Source organism: Phocoena phocoena, chromosome 5 (assembly GCF_963924675.1).
Source record: "Phocoena phocoena chromosome 5, mPhoPho1.1, whole genome shotgun sequence".
Taxonomy (NCBI): domain Eukaryota; kingdom Metazoa; phylum Chordata; class Mammalia; order Artiodactyla; family Phocoenidae; genus Phocoena; species Phocoena phocoena.
The window spans coordinates 42198477-42211452 of NC_089223.1; the positions used below are offsets into that span (position 1 = coordinate 42198477).

Below are 12976 nucleotides of genomic sequence, written 5' to 3' on the forward strand. Positions count from 1 at the left end.
TCTCAGCTTTATTGTCATGGGGTTCATATTGTCCAGGCACATAAACATATCAAACACTTCAATCATTTTATACATCATCTCATGGGATATTTCAGATTATATTTACTCATGTAGTGCTACTAAAAACCTTGTATTTATATTTCCTTATGCCTGTCTTCCAGTGATTTCGGGAGCTAGCACTGCCATGTGGTATAAGGCTTGGCCTGCTGTATTTGGCGATAGTAGGACCCAGAACATTTTTGGAACATTTGGAAACATGTGGAAAATCTGAGGTATAAAAGAAGTCACTAATTACTATATCTTTGAAAGAGCAACAAGATTTTCTCCCATGAACTATTGCAATCAGCTTCAGTGTTTAGGGGGAAAAAAATTTAGAAAAACCTCAAATCAGATTAAGAAGTTATTTGTACCACAAAACAGATAGTCAAGATCATGATTTTCTTCCTAATTTCTTTATCAACTTTTATTATTCTGATTTGCCTTATAGCTACAGGACTCATTTATTATTCTAATTTGCTTCTGGTTATAGGAGTCATTTAAATTTAGCAAACCATTAGGAACCCATCTAACATGTTGGTAGTTAAGTCTTTCTTCTGGAAACGTGGTCAAAAATGACAGCTTGTATGTAGAGCTCTGTCTGGATAGGGGTTCTAGTAGAGTTGTCACCTGGTTGAGCCTAAAATACATAAATCATATCGTTAATCAGTCCAGTCCATGTAAATAATTAGCATTAAATGAATTTTCTTCGTGCTTCAATGTTGTAGCAAACAGAACTAAGAAGGCTGTGGCCATGGAGATATGTTTGTGTTTCCCCCCAGATTCTTTTTCTCAGGAGCGGTAATAATTCCAATCAGGAGCTTTGAGGCCCTGGGTTGTGACATTACTGAAAATATCTAGGATCAAAGCAGTGTTCCCCAGGTTCATGCTTGTCTAGACTCTGCTGAACCCCATGGGTCACTAACTCTGCAAAGTTCCCAGGGGAGGGTTTTGTAAACACATGTGATTGCAGGGTAATAAGTCAAAAAGAATGCTATCTTGATTTCAAGTTTGTCAAATAAAAATGTCTCAAGTTTGGAACTGGTTCAGACTAGTGGAACTAACTACCTGTCCCTGGTGGTTTTCATAAAAAATTTCTTATCAGTTTAAAAACTATTTGATCTACTTTTTTTCCCCTTTGTATTGTAATCTGTGAAAAAAGGTTTGGTCCTTTTGCCTTTATTCACGATAGTCTGTCATGCTTACAGGCTCCTAGGGAATGCCTATGGGGGCAAGTGTTCACTAATGTGGTACTGGTAAGAGAAAACAGATGCTAAACGAGTCAGACAATATCTACAATTGCAAAATATTAGTCATTGGGCCTTTTCTATATTTGAAGTACAAAAGAATGATGTTACTCGCTCTCTCTCTTTCTCTTGTAGGAAGAGATGATAAGAAATTTAGATCTGGGACTAGAGAGAAGCTTTGATATTGTCTTTTCCCCATAGTATTCATTTTCTTACACTAGTGAGAAAGAATATATTTGACCCATCTTTGGTTAAATAGAGTTTGTAAAATTGTAAAGATTTTGAAATGGGTAAAACAAAAAGAGTGGGTGTCTCAAGCGGCTTACCCGTCCACGTTTTTGTGCCATTTTACAAATCTTTAAGTTGGAGAAAACTGATAATAATGCAATATATTCTTGTCTACAAAGATGCAAATTAATTGTGCCCAGTGGCATGCAATTGATTATTGCCCTGTATTGGGACCTGCTTTGTACCAATTTGGAAATTAATTTTACATATTTTTCTTTTTGCTATTTTTGCGTTTTGTTTGTGTTTTCGGAACTTTTACAATGAATAAATTATTCCCCATTGGTGACAACAATGATTCGAAATTTGATTTTACGTCTTAACCTTAGTGATCTCTGTAAATAGATTAATAGACCACCGAGATTTATTCTTTCTTGAGGGAGAGATAACAGAGAATCTGATTTGTTAGCAGTTTTTCTTTATTTGTTTACTTGTCTACTTTGAAGAAATTAAGAATCCCATGTGCATCAGAAAAGAGGAAAACTCTTTGATATATGGACTGGTAACTTCTTTGCATTTACTTTTGAACTGTGGCTAATGTTTAGATTTGAAGCTGTACGTTCCCTACATGTCTCTGTGTATATATGCTTAGAATTCAGAAAGGCCTTTACATCTTTATGTGTGAGTATATAATATTTTCCTATCTCTGGAGGAATTCATAAATTAGATTTAAAAGTCTCCTAAATTAAAGAAACTCTATTCTGATTGGCCTATAGAGTTCTTATACAACTAAGTTCTTATGTAAGTCAAATATTTATAAACTTCCAGGAAAATATGGATATTAAAGTTTGGATACTTTAAATGTGCTATCCTTAAAAAGTTATTCTCACAGAAATGTTTAAACAACTTAAGGTCATAAAATTGAGATAAATATTTGGTAAATCAGACTACTGTAATAATTTTGGTTTAATGCAAACAGCTTGTCCTCTGATTTATCAATGTTAGGTATAACATAAGCATATACATTTTATTCTACTGTACTTGGGTTTACCTTTTTTTAACTTATTGAGATATACTGGTCAAATAAGCTAACGTTACTCCGACACAATCTTTAAGATAATGAGAAATGTAAGTCTGTATTCAACAAAATCAAATCATTTTTCTGACAACTTCATGTCAACAGTAATTTTGTTTTTTACTATGTCAGCTTGAACATAATTCCCCAGATCTTTAAGTAATATAAAAACTTAGACGTCTGTTAGGTTGAATTACATAATGAATATTCATATGATATCCAGATAGTTTCTAATTATGATAGAATACTGAAAATTTGATGCCTAATTATTAGGAATAATTTTAAGTTTATATACTTTGCTTATATCCAATGGAAAGTTCCTATCTTGGGTCATGTTAATGAACTGTTCATTTTGTCTCTTTAAAAAGATCTGTGTGCGGCTGTACAAAGATGTAATATAAACTTTGCTTGTCTATTAAAATGCTTTTGGGAAAGAGACAGTACTTAGTTATCCATCTCTAGTTTTCTTTATAAAATAGAAGTTACTTTGGTTAAAAATCACAATTAATATGAATGGTTGAGACTACATCATAAGCAATAGGGACAGACTAATACCACTGTCTCTTTGCTTTTGTGTTTCAAAGAGAAAGTAGTTATATCCTATAGTGGAGGCTTTATAACAGTATATAGTAGTAATTATACATATCTATATACACATATAACACATTTATATATAACATACATTTATATATTTATAATTTATATATTTATAAATATAATTTATATAATTTTTATATATTTATAATTTATATATGTTTATATATATAAAGTCACTATTATAGGAACTTCCCTGGTGGCGCAGTGGGTAAGAATCTGCCTGCCAATGCAGGGGACATGGGTTTGATCCTTGGTCCGGGAAGATCCCACATGCCGCAGAACAGCTAAGCCCGTACACTACAACTACTGAGCCTGTGCTCTAGAGCCCGCAAGCCACAACTACTGAGCCCACGTACGTACCACAACTACTGAAAACTGTGCTCTGCAACAAGAGAAGCCACCACAAGGAGAAGCCTGCGCACGGCAACGAAGAGTAGCCCCTGCTTGACGCAACTAGAGAAAGGCCGCACGCAGCAACGAAGACCCAACGTAGCCAAAAATAAATAAAATTAAATCTTAAAAAAAAATCACTGCTATACACCGTTATAATTATACACAGTATATATTAAATATAACTATATAATGTATATATAGTAGTGCTTTTCAGGCTTTTCTTTTTTTCTCTTTTGTTCTATCTCAGAACCTCTGTAAAATCTTGGGACTTACTGAAGACCACAAAGAAATTTTATGTGGATTATAACTGTCAATATTTACCATACTGGAAGTGGAAATTGAGCAAATTTAAAATACTGATTCATTTGATTATAGCTATGATGAATATAATTGAAATGTTAACAGAAATAACATCTTACTATTAATATAAAAATTATTTTGAGTTCATGGATCTCCTGAGAATTGCTGTGATATGAAAAAGCAAAATGAAGGACAAAATTTGGAAGTAAATTTTCCTTTCCTTGGTTTATAGTACTTGAGTCTGAATAGAAGTGATGAAATGTGCTAAAATTTTAGTTAAGTTTGCCCTGTCTTGATGGACTTGATTACTGGCTAATTCCTTTGCCTACTATATGAAAGTCTTTTCTTTTCTTTTTTTTTTTTTATACCTTCTGTGTAATCTGTCTAGGTAGCAAATTGTGTCTTACAAGAATAATTTTCTGTGCTTTATGATGAATTTATTACATCCTTGATTGTTTAAGAAAGAAAAAAATAAGAAACAAATAAAAGAAAACAAAGAACAAAAATTTCTCACTTATAAAGAGCAAAGGTTCTTTACAATCATGTTAATGTAATGTTTATTTTTAAATGTTTTATTGTCTTAAATGTTTAATTAGTTAACTCAGTATTATTTTTTGTAGCACCCTGATCCTATCTTAATCAAGTGTCCAAATATCTTCTGATAATTTTTTTCCTGATTTTTGACTTTCCATAATTGGATCCTAAGTATAGAAAAATTAAATAAAACCTTCCAGATATATTTTACACCAGAAGCTATATTTGCGATTTCCCAGAGGGCCCCTGGAAAAATCACAAAGATTTATTTTTTCACCTTTGAAAAGAGGTGCCAGAAAGAATTAGATTTTTCTGTGGGAAGAGTTGTTAAACCAGAAGAGGTGCTCAGCCTTGCCAAGGTTAGATTTGTATAGGTATAATGTTATTAACATAAATATTTCAGATATTTTGTGTGCTTTTTGGGAAGTCCCTGGAGTTATGTCATTGCCCTTCTTGTCTTATAATATGGCTTTACCCTCAGGGAAAACACTGATTGCAACTCTTAGGAATATTTCCATCAGGTTTTGTTGTATTTAGCAGAGTTCTTGTGGCACTGAGCCTGATGATATTAGACAACAGTAGTATAATGTTATCTGTCATAATTTCAGCTCTTGTTTTTAAAGATACAAATGTTTAGGTCTTACTGCAGACTTACTGAACCTCTTACTTGATGTTCCTGTTATAAACAATTATATCTCAGGATTATTTTACGTCATATCTCAATAGTTCTTCCTCTATAAAATTATTTTCATCTATTTTTCCGAATCAAGTACAGCACTCACAAACTTCTTTTAAAATAAAGTTAATCATTATCCTTAGATGGTTTGTCATATTTTTTTTGTGGGGGGCAGGGAATGGCTTTATCATCTTTGTTTTGCACACCACAGAAAGCACTAACCATTTTGTTTTCTGCATTATTCTTATTATGAACCCTCATCAGACTGTTCACATTTGAAAATTATTAGTAATAAATCACTCAGCCATTTTAAGTCCCTATCACCTACAGATGGTATTGTTTTACTCTGATGCTTCCTTGAAGTCTCTCTTATAGTTACAGGTGAGAATCTGTGTCTTCAACTAAGAAGAAAAGTGTCAGAATATTGTAAAAAAGAACTATACCAGGTACTTCAATTATTGACACTTCAAAGCTGAGCTGACATAGATTAGACAACTTCCAAACTGCACCGCCGATTTCCAGGTCCTGTTTTGGCCAAACGAGAGGACTGCATAGAACAGCTAACCAAATATCCAGTGGAGCAGGAATCAATTATAATAAGACTGAACGAACTAATAAGAGAAATTATATTGTGGCTATTTGTCTGGAATATATTTGATATTCTTTTAAGCTTCTATTTTCAGATATATAAGAACTACCCTATCTCTCTCTTGTTAAGCAATATGTAACCCATTGCAATTTAGTAAAGTCTGCTTTTGTAAACTGAAGTGAAACATTTTTAAATGATACCTGATTCCCACTTCTCTTCCAAGATTCAGAAATTTATATTAAGTCTCCTTACTTTCCACGGCCATTTAGTTATTTGCATAGGTTCAACAATGCTCTGTCATCTATAATTGTACATAATATAATTGTACAAATTATAAAATCAGGGCCTTGACTAGAATGTCATACTTGAAAATAATGCTTATTTAATCAGGTAGAAACAGCCACTCTTTTCAGGGATTAAGTTTGACTTTATTTATGGAAGCAATGTCTACGAAGCTCTGGCCTATTTCTTGACTTAAAAAGTCCAAGAATATTATATATTCTGTGTAACTAACTTGAGCATTCCTTGGGCTTGGTTTCCTAGCCTCAGGTCAACAAATAATAGAGGTTTTTAAAAATTCAATTTGAGAGTTCTTATGAAAATTTCCTAGCACAGTTTAATTTAGTATTTGTTCAAAATTGTATGGATTTAGGGTTTACATGGGCAACTTAAGGTGTCCAATATGGTAAATAAAATTTTTACTTCACCTATGTAAAAAATCAGCCAACTCTAATGAGACCAGCTTTATTTTATAAGAATAATCTTTCTTTGAAATTATTATGATAAAAAGAGGGGAGGAGACTGTCAGGAAAAATTGTGAGAGACTGTGGAAGGGCAAAAAACAAATGGTGACTATCTTGACTACTCACTAATTTAGGTTTTCTCATCTTTGATTGATATTACAACTCTGTAAGTTGTAGAAATCTGATAATAATGCAAATACTTCTTGTCTGTATAAATGCAAAGCAGTTGTGTTTGATGGACTGCAACTAAGTTTTGCACTGATTTTGATAGACCAGTTTTGCATCTAGTTGTAAATTCATTTCAAAATTTCTTTTTCCCTTTATATGTCTCTGCTCTGAATTCTTCTTGGAATCAATAGTAACATCTACCAGTTCCTCATTACTTAATGAGTTAAAAATCTTTGATACATGCTCATTTTATATCTATATCCTTAATGATAGATAACAAGAATGCTAGAAATAATCTCACATATACAACAACAACAACAATGAACAATGCAGTTGGTTGAGAAAATTCTGCACTTAGAAAACTCTGACTCCAAGTTCACAGCACTGTAAGGACTTGCTAAAAGACTTCTGCCTGAAGTCACTACTAGGTCCCAGGAGAGATGGGGACTCCAAGCCAAATATAAAATATGGGTAAAACAAGACACTGGGATAAGATCATTGGTTATAAATTGCTGAAAAAGAATAATTGACCAAACAAAGTAAAAAGACCCTAACCTTACTCTACAAAATCTGAGAAAAGTTATAGATTTAAATGTATAAAGGAAACCATAAACCAATCTACAAGAAAATATCATTAAGTACTTGCCCATTCTTAGTATGGGAATCTTTTTAAACATAGAAACATGGGAAGAAATCAGAAAGGGGAATCAATAGTTTGGACTATATAAAATTTAAAATTTGTATGCCAAAAATATTATAAATGTGAAAAGATAGATATCTAAATTGGAATGTGTAACGAAGAAATACGAAAGCCAAAGATTTTCTACCTTTCATACTTTAAATTTAATGAAAAAAAAAAAAAACCCTACTAAAACTCCATAGAAAAGTGTGTAGAGGGCAATATACTAACATGCACGTGAAAGAAATGTTCATCCCTGATAATAATTGAAAATGAAAATCAAAGTGACCCTTAATTAATCTGAACTATAAAATTAACAAAGCTTCAAAAGTATGCAAAACAAATAGAGCATGGTTTGGGGGCAGTCTTAAACAGTTCAGGTGTAATTGTAAATTGATATGGGTTAACTGCCAAGTGATTTGACAATATCTCTCTAAAGCTTTACAACGTATGTATCTTTTGACTAAGCAATTTCCTTTTTAGGAGTCCATCTTAAAGAAAAAAATCAGAAGCTTGGTTATAGAGAGTTGTTATTTAAACTTAGGGAGAAAAACAGAAACCAACCTAAATGTCCATCAGTGGGAAATTCTTATATAAATGATGAGTACTTTACAGGGTAGAATATTGTTTTACAGCTTGCTTTTTCCATTTAATAGTGTAAATAAACATCTATCCATACTAGCACATCAACTTCAATAAGTATAGCTTTAACTCATTTTTAAAGCTGCTTCATACTATTTCACTGTGATGATGTATCATAATTTATTTAATCATTGCCCAGTCATGGACATATGGATTATATCCAGTTTTTAACTATTCCAATAAAAAAATGAAATTCTTTTAGAACTTTCATTTTTTTCTAAGTTGATACACCACCAGGAAACAATATCTATTCACAGAGCACCTATTCAATAGCACATTAAACACGTTCTCTCATTTAATCAGCACAAGAGCCTTGTGTAAAATGGTTGTTTTTTACAGATTTAACAGATGAGAAAACCGAGGTAGAGAAGTGCTCCGAAGGGGTTAAGTAATTTGCCTTAATCACGAAGCGGATAAGTTCTATTTAACTCCAACTCATTTTACCTATTGCCCCTCTTAAACAGCTTTTCCCTGCCTGAGTCCTGGTGGTTATACCCCACACTTTCCCACTTGTCCTGTTATTCTTCTAGCCCCTTTCAATTGATCCCAGGCATTTTGGGGAGCCCTTAGGTCTTCAGTTCTCAAGTGAAATTCATTAAGAGACTTAGACAGGTCTTGTGAATATCCTAAAATATTATTATATTACTCTGTGTGTGGCCCCATGTGTGCATTTTCTTTTCTGAGCAAATCCATAAAATGTACTGGATTGTTAAAATAAGTTGTGTTTCCCAAAAGGTTAAGAACCTATTCTCTGGAGAGCAGCTTCACGTGCTTGTTAAGGCAGTGTTCTGGGTTACCAAGTTGGGGCTGCCATTTGTTTGTTTGTTTCATTGTGTTTTTTACTCTTGCTTCAGTTATTTGAGGCTATGTGTATCACTGAGGCCACCAATATTTATGCTGAAGACATCCCAAGCAGCATTAACCATTTAGAAGTTATCAACATGAGATTTTTCTCTCTTGCCAATGGACTTGATCACTATTCATGCTAGTGTGTTCCATGTTCCAATATATTTCAATATCCCTCAACCTGCTTTAGGATTTTAGTGACTCAGAAACTGTAAGCATTTGCTGGGGTGGTGAATCGTTAGGGAGCTGACTATGTGTTCAGCTGTTGAGACCCAGAAGAAATCATGCTCTCTTTGAATTAGAAATGATCCATTAACTGTGGTCTTGCACCAACAATGACTCCACGCCTGACTCTGTGTTTCTGGTGCCTGCTTCTCTATCATTAGTTATCAGTCTTTGAAATCATGAAGGAAACAATTATTTTGTTCTTATTTAAACCTTTCATTTAGCCAAGAAACTAACCTTCCACTCTTTCCTTCCTTGTCCTGATTTGTGACAAATTTTGCAAAAAAGTGAGCATGAATTGGGGCTAAAGCTCTCTTCCTCAAATTTCTCCATTCTCATTTCTGTTTTGGCCTGTTTTACCATTGGCATAATGTTTGATTAGGCTTTCCTAGTCGGAGGCTTAAAACAACAATTTTCCTTTGTCATGTATGTTTTATTGAAATATGTACTTTTCTTTTCACAGCAGATATTCAACTTGGACAGTGAAGGGTTATCATTCATACTTTCATTACTAAGCATTGATATATATATATATATATATAAAATTTAAAATTATATATTTAATTTTTTTCTTTCCTCCAGCTCACCTTTTCTGTGCTACACCTTATATATGAGTTCATATATTGGACACTTAACAACAATGTGCTCATCTCTAGGGGTTGTTGCATAAAAATTAAAATCAGTTTTCCAGGTTGAGAAGAGGTCATCACATTTAAGCTTTAGGAGTTTTAATTCATAAAAGCCAAGCTCTGTTGTGTAATTTTTAATGTATTCCTCAATGCCATTGATTTTAGCAGTTAGTTGAGTAAATACTTAATTTATATGTGGTGGACTTTCAGTTCAGGTATACCAGGTGATTGCCCAGGGGAGAAAATGTTTAAAAGCTTCTTAGTATGTGGGTGTTTTAGGGCTATAATCAACCAAACATTCAATCATTTGGGCAGCAAAACCAGAAAGTTGGCAAGGCCTCCGCTTTACTTAATAACTGTGACTGTGCCACTGTTAAAAAGCAACTTTTACAAGAGCTCTCTGAGGAAAATCCAGGAGCCAAAAAAGTGGTGCTGGTGATTCAGTAAGTATCCCTTGCCCCATTAATTCAAGTTTGCGTGGAGTTGAGGGAACGCTGTTGGAGACTTTGAAGAAATCATAGCTTCTCTTAAACCTATTGTAGTCAATATGGGTTCTTTTTAAAACTATCCAATAGGAAATATACCTTGGCCCTGTAAAAAGACAGACTAAAACTGAGGACCTTCAGTGAGGGTGGAGCTTCAAGAGAATAAATTCGAACCATCTGCGGAAAGGATGTAGGAATGTTATGGGCCACCATTTTTTTTTTTTTTTTTTTTTTTTTTGCAGTATGCGGGCCTCTCACTGTTGTGGCCTCTCCCGTTGCGGAGCACAGGCTCCGGACGCACAGGCCCAGCGGCCATGGCTCACAGTCCTAGCTGCTCCGCGGCATGTGGGATCTTCCTGGAACGGGGCACGAACCCATGTCCCCTGCATCGGCAGGCGGACTCTCAACCACTGCGCCACCAGGGAAGCCCAGGGCCACCATTTTGAGAAGAGAAATTTCAGCCTGTGACAGGCTCCAGATGATTTTAACATAGTCAATGAACTGGGAGGCAGAATTAGGAGGCAATTAACACCTTTCCTACTAATAGTAGCAAGTGTTTGGGTGGGGGGTTGCAGAACAGACGAGAGAGGAGCTGTGAGGAGGTATTGCTGGAATCGTCCTCTAAATTCAGCAAACAAGCAAAACCGCCCAAAACAAAAACATATGTTTTCATTAGTAGAAGTTATTTTTAATTTTAAACGTTGTTCACCTAGATATTGTTTTGCTCATAGAAAAAGAAAGTAAAATGTGGCTTTTTGATTTTTTGTGTCTTTTTGCATCTGTATCATATGCAATAATGACTATACATTCATTTTAAAAAATAATAAAATACCAAGAACCTAACACAGCGCCATTGCCCTGGACACCTAGAATCAGCACTCCAAAGTTCAGCAAAGGACCCCCAGGGTTAACTCACCTACCAAGGACAGAAAAGCACCAGAGTCGATTACTCTGGCAATTTTCAACTCTTTAAAAATAGCATTAACTCTACATATGTTTCAAATGTCTAAGATCCTAAAATAGTTTAAAGTTAACCTCAAATGTTTCCAGGATATTTTTGGCCCTCCTATTCATTTCTTTAGCAAATATTTAATATTCAGTTTATTCATTCCACAGATGTTTACTAAGCACCTGCCATATGCTAGCACTAGAGACCAGAAAGGGTTTCTGCCCTACGTTTCAGTTTATGCTTTATAAGTCTCTGTCGTGTATGTTTCATATAAGCCTCTGGGCAAACCTACCTGACAAAATGATTCTTGATGAGGCCATGACAGCAAGAATGAGTACCATCACCCTTATTCTATAATGATCCAAGTAAGTAAGGAAAAATAGCGGCGATTTATCAGTGGAAGCATCTACTGCGGTCATTCATATTACTGTGGAGGTTATCCAGAAGCCTTTGCTGTACGGTTTGTACTTTGTAGTCAGTGTGTGCAGTCTCAGGAATGTGTAATTTAGACTACTTAAAATTAATACTGTTGACTTAAAAGGTGTTTTAGAGGAATGAAATTTGATTACCTTATGGACATATGGTAAGGTGAAACAATAGCTAATGATATATCACTATGAAAAGCAGTATATATCAAATCCAGCTAATCTTTAAGCTCACCTGAGGAGACATTTAAAAATACTCTTGGGCATATATCTGGAGAAAACCATAATTCAAAAAGACATATGCACCCCAATGTTCACCGCAGCACCGTTTACAATAGTCAAGACATGGAAGCAACCTAAATATTCACTGGCTGATGAATGGATAAAGAAGATGTGGTATGTATATACAATGGAATACTATTCAGCCATAAAAAAGAATGAAATATTGCCATTTGCTGCAACACAGATGAACTTAGAGATTATCATACTAAGTGAAATAAGTCAGACAGAAGACAAATATCATATAATATCATTTATATCTGGAATCTAAAAAAATGATACAAATGTACTTATTTAAAAAACAGAAATAGACTCACAGGCATAGAAAACAAACTTATGGTTACCAAAGGGGACAGGTAAGGTGGGGCATAAATAAGGAGTTTGGGAGTAACATATACACACTACTACAAACAAAACAGAGAAACAACAAGGACCTACTGTATTAACAAAGGGAACTATACTCAATGTTTTGTAATGACCTATATGGGAAAAGAATCTGAAAAAGAAAAAAAAAAAATGTAGAACTGAATCACTTTGCTATACACCTGAAACTAACACAACATTGTAAATCAACTATACTCTAATAAAATAAAATATTAAAAAAATACAAATTCCTGGGCCTTGCCACAGACCTATGCAGTTTGAACCTCTAGGGGGTGGAGCTTAGTGTTCCCTGATTGGCTGGCGTGAGGAGAGAGGAAGGGGAAATGCTATATAGAAGTGAAGGAAATTGCTACTAATCAAGCCATGGTGGGCTGGATGTTGATGAAGAGCTCTTGTGATAACAGTTTGCATTCCAAAGTAGCACATTTTTATGTTTGAACAGTTGTGATTTTCAAAAAGGGGAGACTGGGTTGGGGAGTGCCTGCTGTATAGTCAGGAGTATTGATATGTAAAGAGAAAAGAAATACATCCTGCTAAATCAATGCATGGTCTGCATTGCATATTGTCCAAGTTCTGTGACACTCAGGGTGAACCAGAAAGGTTTATGCTATAATAATGTCTTTTGTTTCAATTTCTTACATCTAATAGAAACCACACATCTCTAAGATCTTTTAACATTTTTGTTTGTTTGTTTGCTTGTTTTGTTATCAGCTATTTATCAGGGAACTATATTCAAATGCACTCTATTAGACACTAAACAAAGTAACAAAAAGGAGCCTCTGTCTTACTGAATTTCACATTTTTCATACAATTGATTTTCTTTTGAACACCAATTGGAGTTTAGCCAACG

At 34.3% G+C, this 12976-nt stretch overlaps 1 protein-coding gene across 3 annotated transcripts in view; it reads right to left on the bottom strand.

The window, feature by feature from the left end:
- Positions 1-444: 444 nt before the first annotated feature.
- CFAP299 (cilia and flagella associated protein 299) overlaps positions 445-12976 on the bottom strand; it is a 630144-nt gene continuing 617612 nt past the window's right edge. For 2 of the 3 annotated variants that reach the window (XM_065878062.1, XM_065878061.1), the window contains exon 6: positions 445-676. In XM_065878062.1, the coding sequence (XP_065734134.1) occupies positions 581-676 (96 nt within the window). In that variant the 3' untranslated portion in view covers positions 445-580. The remainder of the gene's footprint in view (positions 677-12976) is intronic. The other variant, XM_065878060.1, reaches the window with a different exon arrangement.